The 20,876-nt window shown below is 36.5% G+C and overlaps 1 protein-coding gene and 1 long non-coding RNA gene across 6 annotated transcripts; one reads left to right on the forward strand and one right to left on the reverse strand.

Moving 5' to 3' along the window:
• Positions 1–8,997: 8,997 nt before the first annotated feature.
• LOC122310191 lies at positions 8,998–12,976 on the reverse strand. Its single transcript, XM_043124069.1, has 7 exons — positions 12,893–12,976; positions 12,532–12,814; positions 11,518–12,339; positions 10,803–11,200; positions 9,910–10,419; positions 9,425–9,648; positions 8,998–9,313 (listed from the first exon to the last, which is right to left on the reverse strand). The coding sequence occupies exons 1-7, from the start codon at positions 12,974–12,976 to the stop codon at positions 8,998–9,000; spliced, it is 2,637 nt and encodes an 878-aa protein (XP_042980003.1).
• Positions 12,977–15,657: 2,681 nt separating this feature from the next.
• LOC122309354 lies at positions 15,658–20,479 on the forward strand. 5 transcript variants are annotated; one of them, XR_006242414.1, is made up of 5 exons: positions 15,658–16,273; positions 16,883–18,523; positions 18,620–18,754; positions 18,835–19,935; positions 20,073–20,479. It is a non-coding gene; the product is annotated as an uncharacterized LOC122309354 (long non-coding RNA). The 5 variants fall into 5 exon arrangements; XR_006242413.1 differs by having other exon boundaries at positions 19,862–19,935; XR_006242415.1 differs by having other exon boundaries at positions 16,883–17,994; positions 18,446–18,523; positions 18,620–19,935.
• Positions 20,480–20,876: the final 397 nt, after the last annotated feature.

Raw genomic sequence — 20,876 nt, forward strand, 5'->3', positions numbered from 1 at the left:
CAACCCGCACTCCCTCGACATAGTGCGGGTTAACGAGGGAGTGCGGGTTAGTCCTTCGACTACCCGACATAAAGGAACACTATCTCCCACAACATAACACCTTCGATCTTCGCCACTCCTCAGTAAAAGAGCTTAGGTTTGCAAAATTGTAGAAGTTATTTACACGAACTAGGTTGATTCTTGTAGTTTGAACACATAACTCCTACCTACCTTCCCATTGAGGATCAACAAGCCAATCCAGCCTCAGGGTGGCTTGACTTACCTCATGGCGAAGTGCAGGCTCAGTCTCTCAATGGCCCGACATAACCCAAGGTGAGTTGAGCCTTAACTAGCTGCTCAGTCGACTAGGGAGACCGAAGAGGAAGGGATGGCTCAAGGCATTCTAGCCTCTCTCCCCGAAGAGTAGGGTTGTAGTAGAACCAGGTCAATTCGGTTCGGTCTGGTCTGGGGATACTGAAGAGGAAGGGATTTTTTTTCCCGATCCGGTTCAAAACCCAAAAATCAGGGTCAATTCGGGCGGTTATTTGCCCAAATTGAACCTAGACAGGTAGAAAAATTTTATACCCATCCGAATCTCATTTTTAAACTGGTTATCCATAACCATTTTCCTTTTTAAAAAACAAAGTTAATGATACAAAACGGCATCATTTTACTAATAGAAAACGATGTTGTTTTGTACCTCACAGGATTTCATTCGGGGTTCTTTAGTTTTCATCTCATTCTCTCTCTCACTCTCATTCTCGAGTCTCAATGGCCCCATTTTTCTCTGCTAAGAAAACCCTAGACAGTGTCTCTATGTGCCCAATATCATCTGGGTCCTTTCATTCCATTGCCGTCGTTTGCCCCATCTCTCTCTCGACTCCAAAACTATTGGTATGTTCCTCTCTCTCTCTCTCTCTCTCTCTCTCTCTCTCTCTCTCTCTCTCTCTCTCTCTCTCTCTCTCTCTCTCTCTCTCTCTCTCTCTCTCCAATTAAAGATTAACGTACATTGTTGTCTTTTTCCTAAGTTTTATTTTATTTTTTTATTTTTTAGTTACCAAGATCCATATTATTAATCTTTAAAAAGGTACGCGTGTTTTTTTGACAAAATAAATGATTTGGCCAAACTAATTTATATGTGGGATCATGCATGCATAAATAAATCTCAATTTGTATAGAGATTTTTGTGTTTGTGTTTAAAATGGGGGGCACTTTGGATTTGAGGAAGTGGGTTTCTTTATTTTGTCTAGATTTAAGGAAGTGGGATAAACCGCATGAATTTCGCATTCATAATTTTTTTTTTTTTTTGTTCATTTTTATTATTTTTTTTAAGAGTTGTGTTCAACTTTAACAAAGCCTTGCTAGGTAGACAATGTTGATAATATCATCACCCTGATTCTCTATCTCGTTAGCTCACTAACTGGCGAAAGATGCTTTAAGTCTATCTGGGCTTATTATGCATATAGAAGAGTATCCTTTATGTATGTTATTCAATCCATTGTTGAATATTAGATGTATTGTTGTTAACCAATGAAAGTGATGTGGTAAATTCTAAAAGTTTTTTATTTGCTATTTTAGACTACTTCTTACAGAGATCTACTTGTATTTTTTATATATATTTGTTTTGCTGTTGATTTGATTTTTATTATATTTCTTTTTCTATTGTTTTATGTTTAAAACAGATGGAATGTAGTTTTAGTTGTAGTGTTTATGATTCACCTCATATTTCATTAGACATGGAGGAAAATACTTATAATCATTTAGTACCTTCCTCTTTGAATACCCAAAACCCCACACGATCCCTCCCCCCGAAGGCAAAAAGAGCTAAGAAGGCTACCAACCAATCTATTGTATGGGATCATTTTACAAGGATTGAGCCTATTGATCCCATTAAACCTAAAGCCCAATGCAAATATTGCTTGACACTTTATAGAAATTATAAAAATGGCACTTCATCAATATCACACCACCTAAGATTTGCTTGTCAGGACTCACCCATTAGACAGAAAAAAATCTTGGGAAGGATAAATCACCATTACAGTCTGGAGTTAGGATGGATGGTGAAGGATCTTGTCCTCAAGGGTTAGGAAAATGTGATCCTAGAAAATTAAGGGTGATAATTGCCAATTTTTTTTATCCAGTGTGAATTTTCATTTAAGGTTATAGAGCATCAAACATTTGTTAAACTCTTGAATTATTTAGATCCTAGACACATCTTGCCATCCCGAACCATCTTTCAAAAAGAATGTATTAGTTTATACAATGAAGAAAAGCAAAAGTTGAAGGCTTTATTGAGTGGTCAAAGTGTTTGTTTGACCAACGATATATGGACATCGGTGCAAAACAAAAATTATATGTGTGTAATGTGTTTCTTGTCATTATTTTGATTGAAGATGGGTATTGAACGAAAAAATCATAATGTTTTGCTATATTTCTAATCATAGGGGTTCTTCCATTGCTTGGATGTTAGATTCCTGCATACTAGATTGGGAGATTGACCACCTTTGTACGATCACTGTAGATAATGCCTCCTCTAATGATGTTGTTATTGATCATGTGAGGAAGAGCATAAAAGATAAGGATTGATAGGTGAGTTTATACATGTGCGATGTGCTACACCTATTTTCAACCTCATTGTATGTGATGGTTTAAAAAATATACATAATGCAATAAATACTATTAGAGAGGCAATATGACTTGTTAGGTTTTCACTGACAAGATTTGATATGTTTAAAATATGTGCAAACAACTTGAACATTAAGTGTGAAAAAATGGTGTGTCAAAATGTTCCTACCAGATGGAACTCTACATATTTAATGTTGAGTGTTGCTAAAAAATACGAAAAAGTTTTTGTACTAATGGGAATGAGAGATGCATAGCTTTTGGCACCTCCGTATGAGGATTGGCATATGACTCAGGTTTTTATTAAGTTTCTAAATTTTTTTTATGATACCACCTTAAAAATATCTGGCTCATTGTACGTGACCTTGAATATACCATTTCAGCAACTTTGTACAATTTTGTACACTTTAAACAAAATGTGTCTAAGTGAGGATGATGTGTTGATGAGAATGACATCTAATATGAAGCTTAAGTTTGATCAATATTGGGGGAACATGGATAGAATAAACATGATTTTCTATATAGCTTTTGTCCTTGACCCTGGATATAAGATTACAGCCTTGGCATATTGGTTGAAAATGTGCAAATGGGATGAATGGGAAGATAGAATTGAGGCCAAAGTGAGATTGCTCTTGAATAATTTGATTAAGCAATACAACAAGTTTCATGGACTAGGTGGTGGAAGATCAAATGTGGCCCATAAAAGTTCCTCAAGTATTATTGGTGATGACCTAAATTGTGAAGACTTTGATACAACTCTAGAGCAATATCTTGAGGAGCAAAATAGTTTAGTATTTAGCCCGGAGGTGGATAGGTATTTGTCATATGTGATTGAACCAAAAACACCTGAGTTTGAGATTTTGACTTTGTGGAAGATGAACTTCTTTAGATATCTTATCTTTGCGGAAATCACACATGATATATTTGTCATCCCTATTCCCACCGTTGCATCTGAGTCCGCATTTGGCACCGGTGGACATGTATTGGACCTCTTTTGAAGTTCATTGGCACTGGAGATTGTCCAAGCATTAATCTGCACGTAAAATTGGTTGGGTTGTAATCTAATTAATTCTTGGGAGGTGAAGGAGCACGTTTGAAGGTGTTGACATTAAAGGTAAATATTTGTATTTTTTATTTTTTATTACTAATTTACCCATTTTAACTTAATTTCTACATTTTTTTCCTCCTTAAGATAACCCTCCTCCTTCAACTTAAGCATTCTTTGTTTGTGATAAGGACCGGGTTGTGGCTATTATGTTTTTTATATTGTGATCGTCAGGTATGATTTTATAAGAAGATTTTCCGTTATTATAATTTCTATGAACTTTTCTTACTTTTAATGTAATAATATTTACAGAAAAATATTATCCAATCCCTGTGCATTCCATTTTTCCCCGTTTCATCCACCCAAGCGTCAATCTCTATAACATCTCCCCTGTTACATCACAAATTTCCTGTGACCTGCGCATATGGTATATATTTCTTTTGACTTCGTTCATTTCCGTATTTATGGTATATAACTCTGTAATCCTCTAGTTTTGTTTGTTTGCATATTCTTTTGTTGAAAACATTTGGGAGGCTAGAGAAAGAGAAAACAAAAAGAAAATGAGAAAGATATAGTACCTAATTCAATTGGCCTGGGTGACTAATTGGCCGAAAGATCCCGTTATGCAGTTTTGAACAACATTAAATAGTTTTATGCATATGTGGTTTATATATATGTGGTTTGCTGAGTTGGTTTTATGCCTAAAATCCAGTTGGGTTCGCTGTATTTGTATTATATCCAGTTGGATCCTACTGTCAAGAAGTCAAGAAAAGTTCAAAGAATCTCTATCACTCTGAGCATTAGGCATTTGCATCGACAATTGAGAATAAAAAATTCAGCATGAATGTTTTGTCAAACAAAATAGCTAATATATATATATATATATATATATTGCAGTTATTTTTGCATTAGTATTAATTAAGAATTCTCAAGATTTGGTTAGAATGAATTTTATTTTTTGTATAGAATGGTAATCAAATTTTCTATGGGAGAAGGGGATGGATGAACACAGTATTATTCTTCTATTCTTTCCTCTCTTTTTTTTTTTTTTTTTTTTTTTTTAGGATGAACTGTAATATTAAAGCATCTGGACATGATTCTCTGGACATTCAATATTAAAGCATATTGAATGTAATTGCTTTATTAGCCCAATTGGAAGCAGTTGATCTGGACATCAGGTTTAAGAATCTCTGGCCTCATGAGCAATGAGCCATTACCTGTGTTTGTAACTCTGAGATCTAATATGCAGGATTCAAGTTTTTAACAAGTGAAGATTATGTACCATCAAGATTTCCAGGTTTTATTTCAATAACATTATCTTTTTCAGAAAATTTCCATTTACCGTAGGTTTTGAGATTTCTTTTTCTTCATTATGTCAGCAAGTTCTTGTGAACTTATATTTTTCTTCATTACTTATCTTTTGGTTCTAAACACAACTAAATTTTGTGAAGGAATTTGTGAAGTAGACTCTAAAGTCTATTGATATGATGATTTGTACATGCTTGTTGAAAATAGAAGGGAAGTGGTAAGTCTAGCCTCGAAATTTTGAATTGAAAACTATGAGGTGTTTAAAAATATAAGATCTGTCCATGTTTTTCATATCACTAAGCTTTATTGTTCTTATATATGTTAGCTTTAAGTAGCAAGTTCTTGACAATTACTTGACTTGACTTCATTGGTTGTGCATTATTAGGAGAATGAGATTATGGCAGTGGGCAGGAGAGGAGAGAAGCTAAAGAAAGAGTTGCTTTCAAAACAAGATCAGTACATATGTAATATGTGCTATTATGCATTGTATTAATCTAATCAGTTGTGATGTATTATTATTTATTTTGTTCTTTGTAAATTGATATTTTGCTTTGTGATGTAAACAACAATGTAATATGCAATATGCATGTATTGGGTGTGTGTGCTAATGTATTATTATTTATTTTGTATAAAATAATAGTAAATATAAAGGCCTAAAAAAAAGCCTTTTGAATTGTTAAATAGATTTTAAAAAAATAAAACCTTTTAAAAAGTGTTTAAAATATTTTTCATAAACATTTTGAATTACAAACCCTTTTTTTTTAGTTTTATATTTTTGTTATGAGATACATATTTAAAAGTTTTAAAAAGTCCTTTTCTTTTCTTTTCTTTTCTTTTAAAAAAAAAAGATTTAATTAAACTCGGATATGGATATCCGGTCACAACCTGGATATCCGAGCTCATACCCAAAAATCCGGGTTTACATCCGGTTACCGTCCGGATTCCTTCTAGATTTATCCAAGCGGATAACCGCCCAGTTTTTATAACCCGAATACAGATCTGGCTTTGGCTAGTTATCTGAATCCATATATGATTGATCACCCCTACCGCAGAGTGGAAACTCAATCTCCCCTTGGCGCGACTTAACCTATTGAGGTTGGGGTTATTTGACTACAAAAAGAAAAAGAGGGGGTCAAGCCTGTCGGCAAGTAACCCATGGTGCCGACAACAAAATATCTTGTTGCCCCCCCCCCCCCACCACGGGGGGAGCATGCAGGATATATATGCAAGGTACAAGCAGAAGAAAACGAATGAAAATAGCTTATAAAGAGGCTGGCAAGGACAAGTGAAGGCTATTAATAAAATTGAGAGTGGGTAACTCATGGGCATGGTGGGGGGGGGGGGGGGGGGGGGGGGGGAGAGGCAAGTACCGTGCCCCCATATAGACACTCTTAGATGGTTCTTTCACAACAGTCGGCATGGAATATCATCAAACAAAATCGTCTAGAATTTGTTTGGGCTAAATACATATATGGAACCCTTTGTTACCTCTGAAACCTAATTGTTTATATGGAAGTTGTGACAAGGTAGAGGGGTATCAGACTTGAAAATATAAAGTTAGGGCATTTCTTTAGTATCTTAGTGTGGCTATTGTTAAAAAGATACTGAAAGCAAATCACATCTATTTTACTCTTATCCTCTAGCTACTGAAGTTTGGGCTTATTTCTCTAACTATTTTGGAATCTCCTCCCTTTGATCTAATTCATGGAAACAAAAATATTCATGCTAGTGGTCTTTTTTTAGGGGATAAAATTAGGTTCATCATTGCTTCTTTTGTTCACTCTTATACTAACTGTTGCACAACTATGCAAGAGGATTAAAATGAAGAATGATGCAAAAATGGAGAACGGTTCTAAGGGTGTAACAGGTTCAGTTTTGTACAACTTTTTAGAACCAAACCAATATATACCGATTTGATAATTTATAAACAGATATTGGACCGATTCACTACCAAAATGTATGTTAGTAATAATATGATTGATGCCCAGATGACTAACACAAGAGGGGAGTGAAAACAAACAAAGCTTTGCATACATAATTTGATTGAGCTTGGTAGGTCTTTAGGGCTAATTTGTGTATTTATTCTACGATTCTACATACGTTGTTTTCAGAATTATGATTATGTCATAATCATAAATATGATATGATCTTCTGCTTTCTAATCCAAAATTCTAATATTTACAGAAATCCCCCCATTTTTTATTTTTTATTTTTTTAAATCAACTTTACTGTGATTCTTAGCTAACATGAGTGGCTGAAGTATGGAATTCTGTTGATATTACTCGTGATTTCTTATCATTTACCCAACTTCTAATTCGATGAATAAATAAGCTCAATTGGAACCTGCTGATCTATGCACTCATCGAATGCGAGCAATAGGCAAGGAATTGGGAACGAGCAAGACAATTTAGAATCTTGGATTAAGATATTGAACATAAAGGAGAGTAGTATAATATAGAGAATAGAGAACTGAGAAGGGAGAATTTCTCACAGCGAAATGAGTTTGTTATTGAAAGGAAAATCAGGTTCAAAAAGAGAAGGGGGGTTACCACAACTTTAGCTCCACTTACAATAGCAAAAACCAACATGTTGGTCCCACTACAGCTCAATCAAAAGCTTCTTTTCCTCTTTAGTTAATTCCCCCTTAATCCGCTTCTGAATTTATTTAAGATCACAATACCCTTTTGGTCCTCATGCTGCTAATGTTGTATATTTCAATTTCAGTCTCAAAATATTATCAAATTGAACCATTAATATTTTGAAGTATTCAATCTTACCCTTATTTAGTCTTGCTGTTGCACAAAAGATTAATTACTTGTATGGGGACACTGTTTTTTCCCCAACATTCTTGTTATTTATGTATAGACCATAGTAAATTATCACCACCAACTATAAGTAAAGGCACTTTCTTGTTATCTCATCTTTTCTGGTTTTGTGTGCTCTGCTAAAATACAAGGACGGATTTAAAAAAGAAAATAATTATCATTCATATGATGTCATTTTAAGGAAATTAAGCTCATGGATTTAGTTTATTTTTTATGAATCTGCGAAGTTATATATGTTAAAAAAATAATAAAATAATAATTAAAAAAAAACATTAGTTCATTCTTATCATTTTATTCTGTCTTTGAGCAGCTCTTTGAAAAACTCCAAAGTGAAACCTGTACCTAGCTGGGATTGTCATGAGCTACATATTGTGTTGAAAGGCAAGTCTCGAAGAGAGAGCTTCATAAATATTCACCATAAAGTCTTGCTTGGTGATTTACACAAATGAGACTCCCTCTATTTATATGGACTCTTGATACAAAGAATGGTTAGGATTGTGACACTTGTTACCAATCCAAGGGTAAAGAACTTTCTAGATCACTACTCTAGAATTGTCTATAAGGCCCTTCCCTAAGAGGTTCTACACCATTCTAGAATACTCCATACAATTCTACAACATTCTACAAGATTCAAGAGTAATCTACAAAGGACTAGGAGACTCTAGACGGTTATGGAATTCTCCAAAAAAATCTAGGTGGTGACATTCTCCCCCACCTAGCTTCGCAACGTCCTCGACACGGTGTCTTCATGGAACCTTCGGATGTGATCTTCAAACTACCACAATGACTCCTTTGGTTCCCAAGTTGTCTCACTTTCGGGCAATCCCTTCCACTTGATCAAGTATTCTTGGTGTGGCTTATGACTCTTTCGCTTGATGACACGTTCCGCCAAGATTTCTTTTACTTCTTTGTCAAAAGTGGTAGTTATGCCCAAGGGTGCGCACTTAGACTCTCCTCGTGTTGGCTCCTCTTCATCACCATGGTAAGGCTTCAAACAGCTGACATGGAAGACTGGATGAAGCTTGAACTTGGAGGGTAAGTCTAGCTTGTAGGAGACCTTGCTTATTTTCTTGATGATTGGGAATAGTCCCTCGTAACTTCATACAAGCCCCTTGTGTAGCTTCCTTGTAAACTTGTGTTGGCTTGACAAGATCTTTACTAACACCAAGTCGCCTATACGATATTCCACGTGTCTCCTTTTCTAATCAACCCACTTCTTCATTTCTTGCTTGCTTTGTCTAAGTAGGAGCGGGTCACATCCAATTGTTCGTTCCAAGATTTAGCAATCTTGTAGGCTGTTGGACAATTCCCCACATAACTTGTCTCCAATGACTGGGAAGTGAGTGGTTGTTGCCCCATTACAATCTCAAATGGGCTTTTGTTTGTGGATTCACTCCTTTGTAAATTATAGGAGAATTTAGCTACATCCAATAACTTAGCCCAATCGGATTGGTTGGCACTTACAAAGTGCCTCAAGTATAACTCCAACAAAGCATTCACCCTCTCAGTTTGCCCATCTAACTGAGGATGAAAGCTGGTAGAGAAATGTAGGGCAGATCCCATAAGTTTGAATAGTCTTGACCAGAACTTTCCTGTGAAGCGAGGGTCCCGATCACTAATGATGCTTTGTGGTAAGCCCTAATACTTCACCACATGCTTGAAGAATAATTTTACAGTTTCTTCAGCTGAGCAATCCTTAGGGGCCGCTATGAAGGTGGCATACTGGGAGAATCGGTCTACCACCACAATGATAGTACCACAACCCTCGGATTTAGGTAGAGCCACTATAAAATCTATGCTCACGCTTTCCCATGGATGAGAGGGAATGGGTAGTGGTTCTAATAATCCTGCAGGACTCTGATTCTCCACCTTATCTTGTTGACACACAAGACAAGTCTTCACATAGAGTTCCACCTCATCTCTCAATTGAGGCCAATAGTAGGAAGCTTCCAGCAAAGCTCGAGTACGTCGTTGGCCCGGATGTCCAGCCCACAAGGAATCATGGCACTTCTTGATAAGGTTCCTCCATAGGTTTCTCCATTTTGGAACATAGATTCGCCACCTTATGGTGTAGAGAAGACCGTCCTCTACCCAAAATCTCTTAGTTTTCCCTTCCTTAGCCATGTTTACCAAATTCTTGGCTAAGAGATCATGCTCCATGCCTTCACGGATTATATCAAGTAGCTCCCCTTGAGCTTGAGTGATAGCAGAAAGTTCGCCCTTCCTACTTAGTGCGTCAGCAACAAGATTGGCCTTCCCAGGTTTATACTCCAAGACAAAGTCAAATTCTGCCAAGAAGTCTTGCCACCTAGCTTGTTTCGGACTCAATTTCTTCTGACTTTGAAAGTAACTAGTGGCAATATTATCTGTCTTGACCACAAAACGGGAGCTAAGCAAATAGTGTCGCCAAACTCTAAGGCAGTGAATGATGGTCGTCATCTCCTTCTCTTGCACGGTGTATCGCCTTTCAGTCTCATTGAGTTTGCGACTCTCATATGCAATGGGATGTCCCTCTTGCATGAGAACTCCCCCTATGGCAAAATCTGATGCATCTGATTGTATCTCAAAAGGCTTGGTACAATCTGGTAGGGCCAAGACCGGTTCCTCCGTGACGGCTGTCTTCAGATCATCAAAGGCTTCCTGACAAGCCCAAGGAAGGATCGTAGCTCGGTAACCTTAGTGGGAGGATCCCACTTCTTAATGGCCTCAACTTTTCCCTCTTCCATGCTGAGTTTTCCACCTTGAATCTTATGGCCAAGGAAATGGACTTCGGTTAGTGCAAATGAGCACTTCTCCTTCTTGACATAGAGTTGGTTTTCCCTTAAGACACGGAAAACAACCCTTAAATGCTTCACATGTTCCTCAAGGGTAGAACTATAGATGACGATATCATCTAGATAGACCACCACAAATTGGTGAAGATTGGGGTGGAAGATCTTGTTCATGAGTGTGCAGAAGGTGGCTGGAGCATTTGTGAGGCCAAATGGCATCACTAGGAACTCGTATGCCCCATAGCGAGTTACACAAGTTGTCTTTGGTTCATCTCCTTCCGCAATCCTCACTTGATAATACCCCGATCTTAAATCAAGCTTAGAGAAGTACTTCGCATGGCCCAATTGATCAAACAAATCAGTAATCAAAGGAATGGGGTACTTGTTTTTTATGGTTACCTTATTTAGAGCCCGATAGTCGATGCACAGCCGCAAAGACCCATCATGTTTCTTTTGGAACAACACGGGTGCCCCATATGGTGCCTTAGAGGGTTGGATGAATCTGGCATCAAGTAGCTCCTTAAGTTGCCTCCTTAGTTCTTCAAGCTCTGGAGGTATGCGATAAGGTGCTTTGGCGGGTGGTTTGGCACCAAGTTCTAACTCGATCTGATGGTACACCTCTCTCCTAGGTGGTAGTTGCTTGGGCAACTCTGGAGGCCTGACATCCCATAGTCCCTAAGGACCTTTTGGATTTCCTTGGGTGGAGGGGAGGAAATCTTTGCTTGATCTTCCTCCATATAAGCCAAGTAAGACAGCTCGCCCTCCTTTCATCCTTTCTTGAATTGCATGGCAGATAGAAGCTGGGTGGTGTTTGGCTTGGACACGGTGGGTATCATGCATGGACCATCCTCTAAGATATACACTGAGTTGTAGTGGGGAAGAGACACTACATTGAACTATCTCAAGAATTCCATCCCCAACACGATGTTGAAGTCATCCATAGGAGCGATTGAGAAATCCACCGTACCTTTCCAAGTGCCAAGTTGTAGCTCCACCCCGTGAGCTACACTATCAAGGGGTTTGGCTTCGGAATTTACGATCTTCAACCATCCTTGACCCTTCTTGAGAGGAATCCCTAGCCGTGCGGCCTCTTCCTTCTTGATGAAGTTGTGAGAAGCTCCTGAGTCGACCATGGCATGACTCTTCTTCCCATTGATGAGTACTTCTACAAACATCAAAGATCCATCCTTAGTGGTTGGCTTCGTGCTTGCCTTGATTGAGTTGAGAAGTTGTAGACACCCCAGGTGTGACTTTTCTTGAACTTCCTTTTCTTCCAACATGGCGTTGAGGGCCTTCCTCTTAGGACAATCTCTAGCCCAATGTGGTCCGTCACAAAGGAAGTAAGCATCATTTGGCTTCTTATCTTTGGAGTGGTCTTTCTTGCCCTCCTTTGATGTTGAAGGCTTTTCTCCTCGGTCTTTGTACTGTGGGGGCTTGAACCCCTTCGCTCCCTCACCTTTACTGTGATTATCCTTTGAAGACTTGGGCTTTGAAGAGTTGTTACTCTTATGATACTCAAATTCTTCTAAGGTTTCTGCCACTGTCAGGGTGGTGGAGATGCCGTTGACCCCACGACGCTTGAGTTCTTGAGCTACCCAAGACTTGAGACCATCGATGAAGTTGAAGAGGAGATCTTCTTCACTCATGTTTGTGATTTGAAGCATGAGGGCAGAGAATTCCTCGACATAGTTGTAGATAGAAGAGGTGTGCTTCAACTCCTTCATTCTCTTCCGTGCATTGATAGCCACATTCTCAAGATAGAATTGCCTCTTGAGTTCACGCTTGAACTCTTCTCAAGAGTCAATGGTGCAAATATCCTTCTTTATCTCACTATGCTTACGACGCCACCAAGTACCAGCAAGATTAGTAAGGTAAAGAGAGGCAGTACGTACCTTGACATGCTCATCTTGCATGTTCAAAGCTTCAAAGTAGCGCTCCATGTGCCACATGTAGTTGTCTAGTTCTTTCGCATCCCGCTTGCCGTCGAACTCTTTTGATTTTGGGGTATTCGCCATCATTCCAGCTCCAATGGCGCCTCCGTTGGCCACTGCCCGCTTGCACATGGCCCAATCCGCATTGGTCTTCTCCAGACTGACGCGGTATTCCTCCATTTGCTCTTGGAGTTTTGTTAGCTCCCTCAAGACCCGGTCTTGGAATGCAACATTCTCAACATGTTGTGCCTTGATGGTGGGGTTGATGACACTGAGAATAGACTTTTTGAGCGATTCAGATTTTCCCTCCAATCCAAGCTCTTCCAAACTTTGCTACACGATGTCAAATCGATCCTTGACATCTGTTACCGCCACCTTCATCCTCGTCACAGTGTTGTCAAGGGTGCTCACCTCCTTGTGAGACTGATCCCATTCTTCAATCTTGGCCAATATCTTGGTCATGACCTTCTCTATGCCATCAAGACGAGACTCCATGATGAGATTGAATCCTTCGACCTCTTGCTCTTTCGTGGCTCCTGGTGTTCCATAGTGATCTCACTTGGATCCGCCATCCTAACCTGGCAGCTTTGATACCAACTGTCACAAACTTAGAATTTCTTCACTCGTCCCGTGCGGCCTTAGGAGGTTTTGTCCCCACAAAACTCCTAAGTAAGCCTTCCAAATGACTTAAGACAAAAGAGAACAAATCTAGAGTGAGAAAGTAGAGAGAGAAGATCTAGAGAACTTGTTTACTCTTATTGCTTGGTGATTTACGCAAATGAGACTCCCTCTATTTATAGGGACTCTTGGTACAAAGAATGGTTAGGATTGTGACACTTGTCACCAATCCAAGGGTAAAGAACTTTCTAGATCACTACTCTAGAATTATCTATAAGGCCCTTCCCTAATAGGTTCTACACCATTCTAGAATACTCCATACAATTTTACAACATTTTACAAGATTCAAGAGTAATCTACAAAGGACTAGGAGACTCTAGACAGTTATGGAATTCTCTAGAAAAATCTAGGTGGTGACATTTTAATCTTGCAAGTGAGTAGCTAGGTTGATGTCTTTTATTTTTTAATAAAATTTGTTTGACGTATTCATGGATCTAACTAATTGCATAATTGTAGCATCTTTTTAATATTGATAATTGAGTTAAAATATTGTATATTTTATACATTTAGAATCAATATATTTTATTTATTTTATTACATTATTATCAATTTTATATAAAAAAAAATATTAAGATAAATAAATCTAAGTTATAATTTAAATTGGTTAATAGCATGGTTTATACTTAATTTTTAAATTTATGATTTAATTGAGCAAATTTTCTTTACATGCACAATACTTTTTTTAATATAATTTATTTTTTTTATTTTATTTTATTTATCTTTATGTGTAGTGGTCAAAAGAAATAGAAGTTAGTGTTAATAAAAGTGACACGCCGCACGGACCTAAATGGGAAAATAGAGACTTGCTTTTTGGTCTTCACACACGGCACAGATAGGAAGGCTTCTTTTCGTACAATTTCACACACAGCACAAAACATGAATTGGAAAGAATGGCTTTTTGGGCTTTTGCATGCCGCAGCTTGAAAGAAGGATTTTATTGGTATTGGACTTTGACTTGGGATTACACGGCAACATTTTATTTTATTAGGCATTTTCATGCCGCAGGAGGAGATTGATTTGCTTCTGTTCATATTGAGCTAGCGCCACAGGCATATATACTCTAGGATTGATACATGCCGCACAAAACAGAAATTAAAAACAAGGGTTTTTCGTTTTCCAATTCATTCACGCCGCATAGCAATTGGACGGATACATTTTATTCTCTGGGCATTTTCAGCACAGTACTTTTATTTCTATGGGGCATTTTTCAACGCCGGACACACAATTTCTCTTGGGCATTCATGTAGTGCCGTTGAAGAGCTTCTTAAGAGGTCTAATTGCTGCTACAGTTCAATCTCCTCTACTTTTTTCAATCTCCAGCTCCATTCATTTAACTTGCTCTTTTCATTTCTTACTTTTTATTTAATTTCAATTTGAAATTTATGGTGTATTCTTGATATTTTTGGCTTAAAAGTTTGGGCATTTTATTTGCTATTTATTTTATTTTATGTTAGTTATTTTTCTTGTTTCTTTAAGCTTCCATTAAATATGCATTGCAATTACATTTTATATTGATTAAAAGTTAATTAGGATTTAAATAAATTCAGTTTTATTATTTAATTTTCAGATTAATTAAAATTGTTTAGCGTAGTTGAGTTCTTTAATTGTTAATTTCAATTTGTTAGTTTTTGACATTCCATTTCAACACTAAAAAAATCTAAAAATATAAATTTAGTTTATGACTAGTGCCCTTTTTATTTCTGTTGCACTCTTCCATTCATTATACATACCATCACTTTTGTTTGTAAAACGTTTCACCATTTTATACGAGTTTGAATTTAAACTGTAACACCTGGGTCCAGTACCCAACCTTTTTCTAAAAATATTTTTGGCTTTATATGAATGAAAACCCCACTTGAGATTTGCGAGTATTGTTGAATTAGATTGCAAGCCAAATTTTTATTTCGACGGATATCGAATAAATTTTTTTGGACTTGTCGAGTAGATTTAAATCTTTAAATATTTTAGATCAGGTGAAACATTTTATTGATTCAGGAAATTTTAGTGGTTATAATATTTTGAGAGGTTGAAACGATATTCTAATTTCTAAGGTCAATGATCAATGTAAGACTGGTGTTGGTGCTATGCTTCGTGACAATGAAGGGAATGTAATATTTGCAGCAAGTAAATCTAAACCTGCTATAGTTAATTCTTTGGAGATTGAATTCCTTACAATTTTAAGGGGTTTGCAATTATGTGTGTCCCTTGGAATTACAGCACTTAGAATGGAGTCTGATTTTTTGTTAGCAGTTCAAAAGTTGAATAAGGAAGGGTATTCCACTATATTATGGGGTGGATTGATTAAAGAAATTAAGAATATGCTTCAAAGTTATCCAACTTGGTCCCTTCATCATAAGGGAAGGAAAGCAAATGGAGTTGCTCATGCTTTGGTTCGTTTTGCATGGAATTTAGATGATATATGTATTTGGTGGAACTCAATTTCAGATTGTATCTCCCAAGCTATTTGAGTTGATTCAAATTTATAATATTTGTAATGTTTGAGTTTGATGAATAAAAAGTACACCTTCTTATCAAAAAAAAAAAAAATTCTAAGGAAAAAGCCCCGCCCAAAATTAAGCCGTAGAACCAAATATTAGAATCTACTCCATGCACGTCTCACGCCTGTGCACGTGTCTCACCTTTCCATCTCTAGGGTTGCCTTCTCCGTCCACTACCCATACACGTCTCTCCTAGGGAAGAAACTTCAAGCTTTGAAACTCCACGTACGGAAACTCTACTCCATTGCTCAGCAACTGCCCCGAACGGAATACTCAAGTGCCGAGTTTTACTCCATATGACGGAAGCCCAACCTGAATTCTTCAATTGCACTAAGCCCACTGTCCAACTCCACGCACGACATCACACCCAACCCCAGAAAAACCAACCAACACGTGCACACCAAACCTCTGTTTTTGCCAATTAAAACAGAGCATCTGTTGTGCTTTCAGACCTTTCACGTCGGAAGCCTAGCGTCGTCTTCATCACCTTCACGTCGTCTCCAACTGCACAGAAAGTACCGCCGAGCACTGCTCATCAATCGGTTGTTCTTCCTCTCACTCCACCCACGCACGAAAAGGCCGCCTGGAACTTCAGCCGCTGGTTAGTCTCGTTTGGGTAAGTTTTTGCAAACCGCACGCAAGTCTTTGCTTCACACTATGAGCTTGTTTTCAAATAACAAATGTTTCTGCTGAAGCTTACCGTGAAGTTGGTTAAGCTTATATTATTTGAGATGAACTTACATTTTCTTTTTTACCCTTTGAGTTACGTACGGTGTTATTGTCTCTTTCAACTTTTTATATGTATTAGTGGATTTTATATATATATATATATATATATATATATATGTTTACAGAAATCTTTAAATAATTTAAAGTGTTATTAGGTAAAGATTTCTTTCAAAAGTAACGTTAATGATGTAATTTTATTTTTTAAAACACCTTAGATATGATCTGGTTTATTAAAGAAAAGTTGTTGTTTAATTTAAAATATTTTGGTAATTAAATTATCTAGTATTAAATTTTTTAGTTCGATTATGCTAGGAAATAAGTTAGAATTTAATGTTTTAGTCAGAGTTATTAAGTGGGCACTGATGAATTTAGAAAGTATGGTATTTTAGAGTTAAGAAAAATTTTAGGTTTTTGAGGTATTAAAATAGGTATTTCAGGTATAATTATGAAGTAACTTTTTAATTGAAGGTTTATTCAAGTTACATGAATTTTATAGGTGACGATTGACTATTCATTTAGCACTGTTGTAAGGAATTTCTGAAATACTAAGAAGTTCAGGTAAGTGGGATTCTTATACTAGACTTTGCATAAAAAGAAAATAAAGCGAGGTTGACTTTTAAAATATGCATATTTTGTTTTCGAAAAGAATTGTGAAAAACAACCTCAATTATTTGTTTTGGTATTATTCGTGAACTCTATATGAAGGAGAAAGTATTTTGTTATGACTAGTGTAAATATGAGCTTATTTTCGCATATTGTTTATGAACTTTGTAAAAAGAGTGAAAATGAGATTGTTAAAGTTTTGTTGTGGTTAAGATGAAGATACCTTGATTTTATTTTGTTAAATATATAAAATGATCTGAAGCTACTCAGTATTTTATTCTGATACGATGTGTAAGCTGAAAAACCTTTGGCATGACTTTCTGATTATGAATTTGATTCTGCTTCCACTCTATTCAGATATGGCCCTACTTCAGGTTATAATAGTAGGTACGGCCCAACCACGGGTTATAATAGTAGGTACAGCCCAACCACTACTTATAATAGTGGATACGGCCCAACCACGGGTAATTATAGTGGATACGGCCCAACCACGGGTTAGAATAGTGGGTATGGCCCTACCACAGTTTATAGTAGTGGTCTCTGTTTGAGTGCACACCTTGGTGATAGAGTGATTAAGTTCTGTCTGGTCATCCGCAGATGCACAACCCTACCACGAGGGTTATACATGGACTCGGTTCTGATATGATGTTCTATTTTGATGTTCTGATATGATGATGATCATCATCATCATTTATGCTATGCCAAAGGATTATTTTTAATAAGATTGTTTCTGAAAGTTTCGCTCTGATATTTTGATACGTGTTTTGTATTCTGAAAGCAAGTGCTCTAATTTTAGTATTCTGGGGGTAAATGTTTTGTTCTGTATTATAAACTCTATAAAAGCTTATGTTTGCACATTAGTATATGTTCTTTGCTTATTGAGTTGTTGATAACTCACTCCTTATCTCCATAATATTTTTCAGATAATTTTGATGTTTCAGCTAGGAGCCAAGAGTAGGAACTGTTAACAATATTCGATGATCGTTGAAGAATAAGTGCTAGAGGGTACAAGTAGTTATTGGGGAGTTTTATTTGATAGATTTATCATTTATGTCATTTTGATGTTTGAGTTATGGATATTTATGGTGTTGGAGGAGACTTTAATTTATTTTATTGAGTTTTTACTTCGGTATCTTGATGGAAGAACAAGTACACTTGGTTTGAATAAATAAATTTTTTATTTTGGAGTCCTTGGATTATATATGGTTGTGTTATTGGAGATGTTTTCAAGTTATAAGAGTTAACTCTCCGACCCCTTCGGGACTAGGGCGTTACATAAACAACTTTTCCCGATAAGACAATTTAGGAATTTTATTCCTAATTATTACATGACATCTTCCTGGACTTGGGATAGTATTTGTGCTATTCATTTTTTAGTGAGTCAGTTGATGTCTTTTATTTTTTTAATAAAGTTTGTTTAACGTGCTCATGAATCTAACTGATTGCATAATTGCAGCATGTTTTTTATGTAAATATGCCTTACCCTTCACCAAGTAATCTGGTAGACTTTATCCTATTTGATTATTCATTTCAGGTATATTTATTTGAAATTTTAAATTCCAGAAATTAACAACATGTTAATTTATTTAGTGTCATTCCATTTTGTTTAACAACGTGCTTGTTTGAGCAGATGCCATCTTATATGCCCTACCCTCCGCCGTGTAATCCGGAAGACCGACATCAACTATGCCAACTGCTGCAAAATTTTTACAAAATCTTGGAAGTACATCAAGGATGACTAATGAAAGCTTTCATGACGCCGATGGTATTACAGTTTTGTTTCCTTGATTATAATGACTGTAATATTGTGTTGATGATAATCCATCCATATGTTTCCATTTTTAGAAATGGTCTTTGACATAAATGAAGATTTAGAGGGTACCACTGTTGTCCAGGATGATGACGTATGAGTTGAAACAGTAAGATCCGATATGGAATTTGACGGTGTAAAAGAGCTTACACCCTACTATAAGTAATATACCAAGCAACAGGGTTTTGGTATACGGACCTAGAGGACTAGGAGAGATGATGATGGGAGGCATGTGTACGTGACCGTTGGCTGTGCCAGTGGCGAAAAGTACCAACCTAAAAATAGTAATATCTCGAAACTATAGCCAACAACTAGAACAGATTGTAAGGTAAGAGTAAATGCAACGTTGAGTAAGAATGACAAGTGGGTTTTCACCACTGTTGAAAATGTGCACAACCACTTAATTGTGAGCCACAAGAAGATAAGACTCTTGCAGCCTCACAAGCATCTAAATGAATACAGTCAAAGGATCATCGACCTGAATGATCGAGCCGGTATACGAATGAACAAGAATTTTTATTCTTTTCTCATTGATGCGGGGGATTTTGAGAATCTCCAATTTCAAGAGAAAGATTGTCAGAATTTCATTGACAAAGCTAGACATTTAATGTTGGGTAAAGGAGGTGCCAAAGCACTTAATCAGTATTTCAAAAGAATGAGAGATTAGAATGATGGTTCTTTTTCTAACATAGATGTGGATGATGAGGGAAGGTGGTGGAATGTGTTTTGGGATGATGCTCGGAGTCAAGCAGCCTGTGAGTATTTCAAAGACGTTGTAACCTTCAATACAATGTACCTAACAAATAGATATTGGATGTCTTTTGCTCCTTTCTTTGGTGTTAATGATCATGGGCAATCCATATTAATAGGGGCAAGATTGCTTTCAAGCGAGGACACATACTTTTGTGTGATTGTTTCGAATGTGGTTGTATTGTTTGAATGATCGAGCATCCAAAGCCATCATAACCAACCAAGATCGGGCAATGAATAGTGTTATTATCATTGTATTTCCCAAAACTCATCATAGATATTGTTTATGACATATAATACTCAATCTTTCAGAGAAGTTAGGATCTCACGCCAAATTTCAGTTAGGATATTGTAGATTTTGATGACCACCTTGATGACATCAGCAAGTAAGCACTAACGGCCATGTCTTTCTTCTCTCTTCTTCCTCCAATTTCAATAGTTATGCAGTTACTAATTTAGACTGTTCTGTATGAGATATTGTTACTAATTGAGAATGTTCTGTGTGATAAACTTTTTATTGCAGGGACTGGTTGAATATGGAACTCTTCAAGTAATCTTGTCCGTGGTTCTAGTTTATCTTCCACCATTTTGTTGTGCAGTTGGCTTATGTGTGTATGTTTAACTGAGTTTCTTATGCTGGATTTGGGATGACATGGTTGAACTGATCCACTGGTTTTGGGGATGAGGCTAAATTGATCATAAATTTAAATCAATGAGGGGACAATGCGTGTTTGATTTTGAGAGAGATATTCTTTTGATCATATAAGGAACAAAATAACATGTAGTTGCATAGATGTGAATTTTATTAGATAGAGGAGTTCTTGATTGGCTTGTTTTCATGTCAATCTATGTTTCTCTCCCTCTCCTAAGACCCATGAATTGTACTGAAAAGTTACTAAAATGATTTTAAACTAATTTTTTGTTTTCTAATCTATGCAAACATGTGATTATTATACTCCACTTAACTATTGTTATCCCAAAATATTTGCTAGAATTTACATTTTTTTTCCTATGCATTAAATTATAGATTATGATCATTTTTTATGAAAAACATATTATTTTTCTAAAATAACTATTTCACCCAACTAGATAAACGTACTTTGCATATTGCTCCTATCCTCTATATATATAAATATATATATTTATATATATCTAAACCAAATTATATTTATTTGCAATATGCTTATTTATTAGTTCAATTTGTTCGCTTTTTGGTTATATTATGACGATGGCTGGGGGGAACCCAATATTCCAACTCTTCAAAAATGGATGACAGGTGGGGAATAATACATCAACAACTACTAGATCGTATAAAAACATAAAGGAA

The sequence above is a fragment of the Carya illinoinensis genome, chromosome 5, assembly GCF_018687715.1.
Source record: "Carya illinoinensis cultivar Pawnee chromosome 5, C.illinoinensisPawnee_v1, whole genome shotgun sequence".
In the NCBI taxonomy this organism is placed as follows: domain Eukaryota; kingdom Viridiplantae; phylum Streptophyta; class Magnoliopsida; order Fagales; family Juglandaceae; genus Carya; species Carya illinoinensis.

What these genes read in the sequence shown, in the direction of transcription:
- LOC122310191 (XM_043124069.1), bottom strand. Translation starts at nt 12,976, where the DNA reads ATGGAGTCTCGTCTTGATGGCATAGAGAAGGTCATGACCAAGATATTG. An exon ending in ACAACTTGGCACTTGGAAAG is followed by an intron (nt 11,201 to 11,517) that starts GTACGGTGGATT and finishes TCAGGCCTCCAG; the next exon opens with AGTTGCCCAAGCAACTACCA. An exon ending in ATGAACCAAAGACAACTTGT is followed by an intron (nt 10,420 to 10,802) that starts GTAACTCGCTAT and finishes TGGGCTTGTCAG; the next exon opens with GAAGCCTTTGATGATCTGAA.